We start from the raw sequence: 12,646 nt of genomic DNA, 5'->3' as shown, positions 1-12,646 counted from the left end.
TCCTTCGATAACATATTTATCAATGTAATCCAACATTATTTACACAAGTAATGCAAAATGGCGTTCAAAATGATTGTGTTGGTGTTCTATATTTTTTTCTGGTATGTTTTTTGTTTATATTTAATTAAATTTTCAATGTAAAAATCTTATTAATTGTATTGTCTTATTTATGCGATATTTTCTATATATTTAGATAGTTAAATTCGTTTTTATTTTTAAATATATTTATGTTTTTATAAAGTTTTTAATTACAGATATAATTTCGGAACGAATTAATTAGATGCTTTAAATGTAGATTAAAAATATAATACTAGTTTCAAACCACAGATATTTTTCTACAGTATACATATTAGTATAAAAAAAAAAACACTCGTTTACATTTTATTAGGTATTTAATTTTCTACCCACAAACTACTTTATAATAAAACAAGTAACCTATAATATGCACATGTCAACTACCGTCCAGTGAAAGTCGTCAGCCCAGCCGGAGATTTCCTGGAACAAACGAGGCTTGCGAACAGACAGACAAATTTTCGTTATTAGCAACGCAAATATATCGTCTTCCGGAAATCTGGAATTTTTATTATTTTATTATATGCATAGATATTCTCAGAACTGGTAACAGAGTATACAAAATAAAAAAAAAATTAGGTCATATAATTTTATTACCTTGCAGTATATCATCACACCCAACGTCGTCATATGTGGTAAGCAGTCAATATGACTGGGGTGAACCTGATACTCCGATATTTCGTAAGTACACTGAATTTTTAAATAGACGAAGGAGTAACCCTTAAACGATTATATCGTTCATTACCAATTTAGCTTTTGCCCGTGTAGAATAAAAAAAAGTAAGTAGCCTATTTATTCTATATACTAGCTGTTCCTAGCGCCTTCATCCGCATAAAATTATTAAAACTTCATTTTATTGTTCACATTTGTCAAATTATCAATAGCAAATGTCTAAATGACATAACATGACAAACCTTGACAATCTTGCTTCCTTGATGTTGGCAACAACATGGTCTCTTTCCCACAATAGGTTTTGTTATCCAAAATATTTACCCCTAAGTTTACCGGCGTGAAAATAACGTGACGTAAGTGTAGGGCTTTTTAGTAAAAAAAGGGTTATTCGAAAATATGCTGTGATTGCTGATCTCTTAGGCAACAAAGAAGTGTGCGTTTACGCTTTTTATAATAGTATTAATTTTTTTTAATTTAATTTAATTTATTATATTATGTTAACAGCTAGTAAATCTAGAAGTAGGATGAGCAGGCAAACAGCTGAGCAGCGACTGACAGCTGTAAGAGAAGTTTTGACGCAGCACGGCGTTGACGCCTACATAGTTCCTACAGCGGATGCCCATAATGTGAGTTAAGTCTCCCGCAAACTTCGTTAGCGCTGGACTACCCGTTACGACATTTTGAAGGAGAGGCATTAAAAAATAATATGCCCGTCTATGTCAGCTATCTTTCAGAGAAAGTCCGGTCGAATTCGACCCAGCCATTTCGGAGATTACCCGGAACAAACACGGCTTGCAGACAGATAGAATTTTTTTTTAATGTGCATTTTGTTATCAACAACGCATATTCATCTTCCCGAAATCTGGAATTACCATTCACCTTTTTTAATGGTAATATAGGCGTTAGATAAATATTTAAATATTTACTCTTGTAAGACCCACTTTCAGTACCGCCATTACAAAAGGGCGCGTTGGGCGTGCGCCCTGGGTAAAAAGAAATTGGCGCAACAATTCTCCGAATTACTCTCATAAAATCATAAATACCGCCCAGGGCGCTTGTAAAACTAAAACGTATCTGCTTAAATTACTGGCTATTTGTTGTTAAAAAGAGACGGAAGATACAAAATCATTCAATACTGAAAGAGACAGCTATATGTAATACACTTTCGTCTTCAGTCGCAGTATATAGCGCCATCTGACGCACGGCGCGAATGGCTCTCAGGTCTGGAAGGGTCTTCGGGGACGGCTGTTGTGACGTCATCACACGCTCTAGTCTGGACCGATGGCAGATATTTTACGCAGTTTTATTTGCAAGTCGACACAAGTGTATGGAGTTTGATGAGACAAGGTAAATACTTTTAAACTAGCTTTCTCCCGCGACTCCCTACGCGTGGAATCATAATAAAACAAAAGTGAGTAGCCTATGTGTTCTTCAGATTCTTCTCTACGTCTGTGTTAAATTTTATTTAAATCCGTTCAACCGTTTAGGCTACAAACTTTAACCAAAATCCATCATCAAAGTAAGATGTAACTATCTTTTGCCTGAACTTTGTGAAGAAAAAAAAAAAACTTGTAGTCTATGTGTTCTTATTATTTTTGGAGAAAGTAGTAATAAACATCTATACAAACTTTCGCATTTATAATTATACTAGCTTTCGCCCTCGACTCCGTCCGCGTGAAATCTAAAAAAACTTAGTACCCTATGTGTTCTTCCAGACTGTCTTCTACGTCTATGCCAAATTACATCACGATTTAAGCTACAAACTGTAACAAACATCCATATAAACTTTCGCATTTATAATATTAGTAAGATGTAATAAACCTTCTTGAATCATTCTATAAAACTGCATCAAAATATAGCGTAGTTTTAAAGATGTAAGCATACAGACAGACGAACAGCGCGAAGTGACTGTTTTATTCTTTACAGGTACTGATTTAGCGATACCCGCTTGGTTGGTAGCTAATATGCGAGCAGGTTCCGTAGTCGGTATAGACCCTACTACATATACGAGAACTTCCTGGAGAGTATTAGAGGTAAAATATTTTTTTATATAGAAAAAACATTGTTGCCACTTCACTTGAAACAATTTTACATATATTTTAACGCCATCTATTGATTGATCCTCAAAACATGTCTGTTGTGTGTTTAAGTTAATTGAAAAAAGATGTTATTAAATTTAAATGTTTATATTTTGTTTTTATTTTTTTTTTATATAACAAAACATGCAGTTTATAATATTGTAAAATGTTTTATTACATATAAAAATACCGGTAAATAAAATTTTGTTTATTATGTCATCTCTATATGTTATTTTAATCTTTGCTTGTTTCATACGATTTTGTTAACACTTTACTGGCATGGATGAACACACTAGCTTGCGCCCGCGACTACGTATGCGTAGAAAAAAATCAGTCTCCCATTTTTCTTCCAGACTATACTCTAGAGTCTTTAGGCTACAAAATGACAAACATCCATCTAAACATTTATAATATTAGTAAGATTGTTAGTAACTGTTTTTGTGTATATCTTGCTTTATGTCATATGAAAATTGATATTAACGCCATCTATTATTTGCAGACCGCTCTCAACCAAGTGAATGTAATCCTGCGACCAATCTCACAGAACTTGGTGGATATCGCGCGCGCTAACATTCTAGACCCTGCGCCTCTTAGACCTAACAACGCGTTATTACCTCTGCCAATCACTTTTACAGGTAAATAATTTTAATTACTGCTAATACACACTAACTGAAATGATATTTAATACCGTGCTCATTTGACTAAACTATCGCACAACAGTTGTGCGATTGTCGCTTGTTTTGCAGCCTCAACTGTTTAGTTGCACAACTAACAATCGAGTAGTGTACCTCCATATAAGTTCATAGGAATCAAAGCGAGACTAGACAGTTGTAAGACAGTTTAGTCAAACGTGTGCGCACGCTCTTAAATGATAAGGTCACGCTCAAACTTTAAATTCCTTACTTTTGACGTAAGCAGCACTTAAATAGTTAAATGTTTGAGATTCAATTTCAAATAATTCACTCAGGTATACCTGAGGTACAATATTGAATAACTACCTCAGTATTTTGAATTGTTAGTTATAAGTATTGAAATAACACAAAAACTACTGCTCCGATTTCTACAATTCCTTTACTATTAAAGCTACATTATAACTGAGTAACATAGGCTATGTGTATTACATTTTTTAAATAAATAGTTATTAGCATAGATGTTTATTTCTAGGCAGGCGTTCATCAGAGAAAATATCAGAGTTGATGCAACTGATAAGGTCGCGCGGCGCCGCGGCGCTGGTGCTCACAGCACTAGATGATATCGCTTGTAAGTCCATATAAATAACCTCTTTCTATAGATTCTTAGCTTTTATAACAAAGAGATTCAAAAAATATGTAGAAGAAGCATAGTTTGCACTTGACATTTTTAATATCTCACTAACGCCATCTATTGATAGATCCTTAAAACCATATGTCAATATAATTAATTTTATTTAGAATAATTGCCAATAGATGTCATTAATTGAAATTTAAATGCATGTTTTATTTTGTGATTTTATCACACTGTTTAGTTTATTTTATAACAATAGATGGAGCTTATTTTAATTTGGTAACGTTTTACATGTCAATACAACACGAGACTGCAGTAAATTTGACAACTGATATACAGTAACGATAACTCAAACCTCGGTAACATGAAAGCCTCTATAACTTTAAAAAATAATATGTTCCCTTCCCATCAGGGTCCAAAATCTCTATAACATAGACCCTTGATAACTTAAACCTCTATAACTTAAAATATTTTGTGTTTCCCTTGGACTTTAACTTATCGAGGGTCTATTGTAGTACCTTTCGAAGAAAGTACCGGTGTAAAAATTTAGTTCCCTACGTTACATCTATACATTATTTAAATGTCTGCTTCAATAAAGAAAAGAATTCTCTTTATTGACTTCGTTTAGATTATTTTTGTTGTTTTTGACAGATACTCTAAACATCCGTGGCTCTGATATACCTTATAATCCTGTATTCTTCTCATATTTGGTGCTACGACCTAATCTAGTAAGTATTTAAACCTATTCAATTATATGAAAAGTTTTAATTTGATTTAAAAATAGTTAAGTTTTTAACACTAGATGGCGTTGTCTACACTTAATATTATAAGGGGAAAACTTTGATTGATTGTTTTGAATAGGCTCAAAAATTACTGGACTGATTTTTTAAATTCTTTCACCGTTAGAAAGGTTAATTTATCTGTAAAATAGAATACATTAGGAAGTAAATCTTATTTATCGCTAGATGGCGCTGTTATCAATAAATCTGATATTTTATTTTTGGCTATAAATTTATCTATCTTGTTAATTAATTTATGCAATTCTCCTTTTTTTCAGAGTGCCCCAAATAATGTAGTTCTGTCTTGGGGAGATGGATTTCTTGCTGCGAATATAACTGAACATTTGGCGTCAGAAGGAACTCAAATATCAACAATACCTTATCAAGATATATTTGAATATATAAAAAATATGACGGTAAACATAATTATTTCCCAACAATTTTAACATTAAAAGAGGATAGATTTGTATTTTTGTATATATTGAAATAATTCAACTACTGGACCGATTTTATAAATTCTTGCGCCATTAAAAGCTATGTTATCAGTAACATAGGCTACATTTTATAATCCCACGTAGACGAAGTCGCAAGGAATATACAAAAATAAAATTTTATGCGTCTAAAATAATTTATTTTGATAATTTCGTTAATTACTATAAATAAATATTAATGTAAATATAATTTTCAGAGCGAGTTACCCAGGGGCAGTACAATATGGTTGTCACAAGATGGCAGCCACGCGATACATTTAGCTGCAGAAGCGGTAATAACAATATTTTACAAATATTATAAATGCGAAAGTTTAGATGTATGTTGATTTGTTACTGCTGAACTAATAATGATTGTCAAACATGTAGATAGTCTGGAATGCATAGGGTACATTAATTCACGCGGACGGAGTCCCGGGCTAAAGCTAGACTTGTATAAATTTAACCTGCAAATGTAATTTTGTAAAATTAAATCAATGTATATTCCAAATGCATTTCAATATTTTAGTATAGATTTTTGACATAGGAAATCGTTATTTTATTGATTTCTTTAATTGTCTAAATTTTAGTATTACTTTTTGTCACAGGATGGCGCTATGAGTACATTATCGACCGTATCACCGGTAGCTCTTATGAAATGTGTTAAAAATGAAGTGGAATTGCAGGTAAATTATGCCAATCCATGGCCAGTACAGTTGGAGAGTGACGAAGGCCAGTCATAATTAGTACGGACTCACTGGCGTCCGTTACCACTATGCCAGTTGGTACTTTCCAACTGTACTGGCTTCTATTGATGAAATGTCCTTTTAAAAATATTGTTTCGCTTGTTTTGTAGTTTATATTTTCTGTTATAAGTAATTGTATATTTTCTTATATGAATCAAATACATTTAAGAAATTGTTGACTAGACAGTGAATAAATATTTTCACCGGTAACTTCTTTGGAAGGTACTAAGTCAGTTGTCAAGTTAAGTGTATTGACATGTAATAAAACATTTTACTAAATTATAATAAGCTCCATATTTTGTTATGAAATAAACTAAATAATGTCCAAATGTACTTTCAAATTTAATTTAGTGACATCTATTGGCAATTAATTTAAATACAATTACATTTACATGAGGACCTAATCAATAGATGGCGTTAGTGAGATGTGAAAAATGTCTCAAGTGTCAATTATGCTTCCTCTACATATTTTTTTAATCCCTTTGATATAACTAATTATTCTGTTTCATTTCCCAGGGTTTCCGCTCAGCACATATCAAGGATGGTATCGCGGTGGTACGGTTCCTACGCTGGGTGCACGAGAGTGTGTCATCCGGTGACAATGTCACTGAGATAAATATCTCTGACAAACTGGAAGCGTTACGAAAGTATGTATTTCTAAACTTATTAACTTACTAGCTTTCGTCTGCGACTCCGTCTGCATCTATTTAAAAAAAAAAACAAAATACAGTAGCCAATGTATTTTTCCAGACTATTCTCTACGTCTACGCCAAATTTCATCGCGATCCTTTTAGCAGTTTAGGCTACAAACTCTTACAAACGCAATATTTATAATATTAATAAGACTAGCTTTCGCCGGCGACTCCGTCCGCGTGGAATAAAATATAGCCTATGTTACTCTGTGAAAATCTAGCTTTTTAATGATGAAAGAAAGGAAATCGGTCCAGTAGATTTTGAATTATTTCAATACATACAAAAATACAAATCTTTCCTCTTTATATTAGTATAGACTAGCTATCGCCCGCGACTCCGTCCAGGTGGTATAAAAAAAACTAAGTAGCCTATGTCTTCGCCCAGACTACTCTCTACATTAGGCAATCATCAAGATTCGTTCAGCAGTTTAGGATACAAACTATCGAACAAACATCTAAACTTTCGCATTTATAATATTAGTAAGATAACCTACATCTTTATTGTATATTTAGTGAAGAAAGGTACTTCATGGGTCCATCATTCGCAACGATAGCGGGTGCTGGGGAGAATGGGGCTATTATACATTACAAGCCGTCTAGAGAGGGTGAACAGAGAGTCGTTAGATCTGATGATATACTCCTCGTGGACTCTGGAGCACAGTATATGTAAGTCATCATCATCATATGTCAGTTACAGAATTGTTTAAAGACAGATGTCGAATGGAACCCGCGTTTCGTTTCACGCGTGTCAAAGGCCGTTTTAAATCACCACTTTTAGTCCACCTTTCACTCTTTTTTATAAGGAAAGGATGAGAAGGGACATTTACATATACATATAAAATAGTCGATACTGGTTTTATATTTTTTAATAAAAAATAATTAACTAAAGTAGATTTTTATTAATTTACTGTCTACATAAAATAAATTGATATTCGTTTAATTTTTTACAAAATACTAGAAAAGGCGGGAAATTACTAATTTAACTAGCTTTTGCCCTTGTTTTTCGCGCAATAAAATAATGAGTAAGCAGTTTGGTACTAATAGTAACAAACATCCATACAAATTATCGCATTTATATTATTATGTTTACAGGGATGGGACTACGGATATAACTCGGACACGTCACATGAGCTCGTCTCCCACTCCTGAGCAGCGGTTGACCTTCACACGAGTACTGAAAGGTCAAATTCTCTTAGGAACCGCTGTGTTCCCGAAGGGATCTACGGTAAGGGAGTATCCTTTTTGTATTGGTTTTCTTGTTGGGGTAATGATCCCCCTTTAGCCTTTTTAGTAAAAACATTTTTTTTTTAAATCAAAGAGAATGGTTTAAAGTAAAATTGACAAGTTTTAGTTATCTTCACAGGTATATGCATTGTTTAGTAACTTAATTATGTATTTATTAGCTTTCTCCTGTGACTTCGTTTGAGTGGATAAAAGATTGAGTAGTCTGTGTTCTTCTAGACTATAATCTATGTATGACTTTTCTCGAGATCCGTTCAGTATAGACTACAAACACTAACAAATACATCTAAAATTCTTACATTTATAATATTAGGAAGATTTTACAATTTTCAAGTTTCTACAGATCTGTCTCCATTATCTACATATATATGTACTAATATTATGAACAGAAAAGATGTTATGTATTAAAATAACTCAAAAACTACTTTTAATAATTTTAATATTCTTTCACCATTAAAAGCTACATTATCAGTAACATAGGCTAAATTTTTTTAGCTATAACTACAACAACACTAATATTATAATGTGGAAATTGTATTTTTGTACATATTAATATAACTCAAAAACTACTGGGCCAATTTAAAAAATTCTTTCACCATTAAAAGCTACATTATCAGTAACATAGGCTAAATTTTTTTTGCTATAACTACAACAACACTAATATTATAAAGTGGAAATTGTATTTTTGTACATATTAATATAACTCAAAAACTACTGGGCCAATTTAAAAAATTCTTTCACCATTAAAAGCTACATTATTAGTAACATAGGCTAAATTTTTTTAGCTATAACTACAACAACACTAATATTATAAAGTGGAAATTGTATTTTTGTACATATTAATATAACTCAAAAACTACTGGACCAATTTAAAAAATTCTTTCACCATTAAAAAGCTACGTTGACAACATAGGCTATATTTACCACGCGGACGAAGTCACTAGCAACAGCATATTTCAACAAAAAAAAATATTTTCTTTCAATAGGGTAATTTACTAGAAACATTAGCTCGTAAAGCACTATGGGATGTAGGGTTGAACTATGCACATGGAACTGGTCACGGTGTGGGCCACTTCCTCAATGTACACGAAGGTCCTTCAGGTATCGGAGCTGCGCTGATGGCTTCAGACCCTGGGATAGTCCCGGGGATGATCTTCAGTGATGGTAGGTTTCTTCTATACTAATACTATAAAGATTTGTATTTTTGTATGTTGAAATAACTCAAAAATTGCGCCGATTTCAAATTCTTGCACTATTAAAAAGCTAATTTAAGTCCCTTTCCCTTTCCACCCTTTTTTAACAGGAATGTATGGGAAGGGAAAGTAGATTTGACGTTGAAGGAGACGCATAGGAAGGGGAAATGTCCTCTTTTCTTTATGTGCGTCTCCTCCGTCAATTAAGGGTAGGCAGCGCATCTGCAATTGCGGATGTTTATGTGCAGCGGACGCTTTACAATTCGGATACAGGCCGCTTGCTCGTTTGCCACCTAATGTTATAAGAAAAAAAGATATGTTATCAGTAACATAACTATATTTTTAATTTCACGCGTCATAGTATAATATATAGTTTCTTTTTCACCGGTAACTTCTTTTAAAGGTACTATATCAGTTGTCAAGTTTAGTGCCATCTCATGTTGTGACATGTAATAACATTTAAGAAAACTATAATAAGCGCCATCTATTGTTGTAAAATAAACAGTAGTTGAAATTAAAATCTAAACATTTAAATAATATTTAATTCTATTAATGAATAGCTGAAGTTATAAAATTGTTTCATGTAAAGTGTTAACTATGCCCCTGTTTATGTTTGAATCTCTTTAAAATAAATCAAAATTTTGGCACGAAAATATAAACACAGTACAGATGGCGTTAGTGGACTTTTCTTTAAATATTCGTTCTTTTTTTAAATCGTGATAGTTAATTTTTAAAATGCTGCATCTGCCAGCATTTTAAAAATTGCTTGACAGCAGTGCTTTAAAAAAAATTCGTAAGATTTTTGGCGGGCTCTACAAAAAGTGACATCGGTGTAAAATATTTTTTCATAAATAATTCTCAAGTATTTACCCAATAAAATTTTAATGTTTTACATTACTTTTACTGCCGTTAATACAATTTTTATGTTTTTTTGTAAGTTTGAAAATGTAATTTAATTTGTTCCTTCTGTCAACAGAACCCGGGTATTACGAAGTGGGAGAATATGGCATTAGACACGAAGATCTAGTCGAAGTTATTGAAATAAATAAAGACGCTGATCATATATTTGTAAGTATTTTAACTATAAAAATAATCTAAAGTTTATATTTTTAGAATTAAAATTGAAATATTTCTACCATAGACAAGTTTTATTTTTTTTAAATATTGACGGATACTTTTAGCCGTTGGATTAAATTAAATATAATTAAACAAATGTATGATTTTCTTAATATAAAGCAACTCAAGATGTTATTGAACGGTTTAATTTTTTTTTTATCATTTAGGCAAAGGGTATGGTGGGTAACTTCAGTGGCGCAGGCGCAGTGGGTTTCTATACGATATCTCTCGCTCCGCACCAAACTGCGTGTTTAGATGTCAGCATATTGGATGATAATGAGGTAAAAAGTATATTTAAATATATATGAGAGTTTTTAAATATGTTGTATACTTATTTAGTGTGATAAAATGTTGTCAGGAAGGATGTCATCACAGGTTTGTGACCTAAAAAAAAAACAAAAAAAAATCTTTGATGCTGTTTTTAAAATTAGAAAGAAAAATTGTGAGATAATTAAAAAAAATAAAACAATATTTCGTAATTAATTACGCATATGTAAGACCATTTAAAGAAAATAATTCAATGACCACAAATCTCGTATTTCTATTCTATTTTTTTTTTTGTAAATAACTAAAATGTTAAATTTCTTACAGATTAAATACATAAACGATTATCACGCTAGAGTTCTAAGGACTTTAGGGCCCATTTTATTAGAACGTGGCCTGACAGAAGATTACGAATTTCTTGAAAAAGAATGCGCGCCGATACAACGAAGCTCCGCCATCTTGTTTTCTGCAACACCTTTGACACTTATCGGAATTTTTAGTCTATGGTTAAATGTGTAAATAACAAAAATATCATGTTTTCAATTGTAAATCTATATTTATTTAAGGATCATTTTTAATAAACATCTTTTAATAACATATAATCTTTTATTTCTGAAATCCAAACCTAATTATAAGTGGAAATTAACTTTTGTTCCATTTTGATTATATTAAACCACTAACTCAATCACTAAGATGTTACATGATGTTGTATTGCAAGTCAGAATATTTGATTAAAGTAACACATTTTATTAATTATTCAGGAGAGAAAATGCAAACATTCCCGTACCTTTCAGTTTAGACATAAAACGGAGAAAAATTATGCAATTTTGATAGTAAACCCTTAATTCGATGGTGTTCAGTGCGACGAACAGATTTTAAAAAATCTACTGAACTAGTTTAGAATAAAATACGTGAGACTTTAGTTTTTGTGTGTTGGTAACACAGCATTATTTTTTCTACAAATTCTAGATAGTTGTCAATACAATGCTATATTATCTAGCAATAATGTGCTTTTAATAAAAACCTGTAAATTACCTACACTAATAGAGAAGAAAAATTAGTATTTTAGGATTTTTGTAATAACTCAAAAACTACTGGACCAATTACAAAATATTTTGCACCATTAAAAAACTATATCATAACAGAACTAGCGATTGCCAGCAACATCTAGTTACCTAGATTTTATGTAACATTATTTCAAATATATGGAGGCTTTTTTATAAACATTAAGGTGTGTCAAAGCACAAACAAAGTCGGGTAACAATAGTTTTAAATGAAACAAAACAAATACTTCAAATATTTACTTAGAACATAAAACATTAATCTATACAGTTGTCTATGACTTCAATAAACAATTCATTCGCCGCGGTAGTGCTTGAGGTTTACAAGCACCCAAGCTGGGATAGCACACCAGCTGACCAACATCACACCAGAGAGGAAGATCATTTCCTGAAAGAAAAGATATACATACATCATCATCATCATTACTAGCTCACTCTACGTCCCCACCGAGGGGCTCGGAGCCTACCCTAGTTAGGGTGACTAGGCCATAGTCAACCACGCTGGCCCAGAGCGGGTTGGTTGACTTCACACATATCTTTGAATTTCTTCGCCGATATGTGCAGGCATCACGATGTTTTCCTTTACCGTAAGAACGTCGGGTAAATTATGTACATATGAAAATTCGAAAAATCGAAAATCGCAGGTACAGCGGGATTCGAACCCAAGACCTGTGTCGAACCAAAGTCATGTGCCTTAACCACTGAGCCACCGACGCTCTCATACTTAAATACATATTAACCCATATTACTAATCATACTAACATTTGTGAATTAGATGTATGGATGTCTGATAGTTTGTAGCCTAAAAAGCTGAATGAATCTGGATGATTTTGGATTATTCCCAACCATCACCCTGCTTTTTTCCCATGGAAGAGTAAAAAGTTTCGTCCATTCCACCTTTCAGGCCTACTATCACCAATAAGGTGACAGATGGAACCGTTATGAAATAAAATAAGTTACAACTGTCCCCTCGCTGCAAAAAGTGGAAGGGATGTAACTTT

General features: G+C 32.4%; 1 protein-coding gene across 1 annotated transcript; it reads left to right on the top strand.

Moving 5' to 3' along the window:
* Window positions 1-11,168, top strand: LOC106105900 (probable Xaa-Pro aminopeptidase P). Its single transcript, XM_013286356.1, has 18 exons — window positions 1-101; window positions 677-753; window positions 1,249-1,370; window positions 1,920-2,091; window positions 2,671-2,777; window positions 3,322-3,457; window positions 3,987-4,082; window positions 4,737-4,813; window positions 5,143-5,280; window positions 5,553-5,627; window positions 5,940-6,017; window positions 6,594-6,724; window positions 7,283-7,435; window positions 7,862-7,994; window positions 8,998-9,175; window positions 10,181-10,272; window positions 10,488-10,601; window positions 10,912-11,168. The coding sequence occupies exons 1-18, from the start codon at window positions 58-60 to the stop codon at window positions 11,101-11,103; spliced, it is 2,115 nt and encodes a 704-aa protein (XP_013141810.1). The 5' UTR covers window positions 1-57; the 3' UTR covers window positions 11,104-11,168.
* Window positions 11,169-12,646: the final 1,478 nt, after the last annotated feature.

Source organism: Papilio polytes, unplaced genomic scaffold, assembly GCF_000836215.1.
Source record: "Papilio polytes unplaced genomic scaffold, Ppol_1.0 DF822622.1, whole genome shotgun sequence".
In the NCBI taxonomy this organism is placed as follows: domain Eukaryota; kingdom Metazoa; phylum Arthropoda; class Insecta; order Lepidoptera; family Papilionidae; genus Papilio; species Papilio polytes.
The sequence above is the reverse complement of the archived record's forward strand: the minus strand, read 5'-3'. Positions and strand labels throughout refer to the sequence as shown.

Bases quoted from the DNA above. Each gene is read 5' to 3' on its own strand.
- LOC106105900 (XM_013286356.1), top strand. From the start codon at position 58: ATGGCGTTCAAAATGATTGTGTTGGTGTTCTATATTTTTTTCTG. The intron at 754-1,248 runs GTAAGTACACTG...TTATGTTAACAG, and splicing joins ACCTGATACTCCGATATTTC to CTAGTAAATCTAGAAGTAGG. The intron at 4,814-5,142 runs GTAAGTATTTAA...CCTTTTTTTCAG, and splicing joins TGGTGCTACGACCTAATCTA to AGTGCCCCAAATAATGTAGT.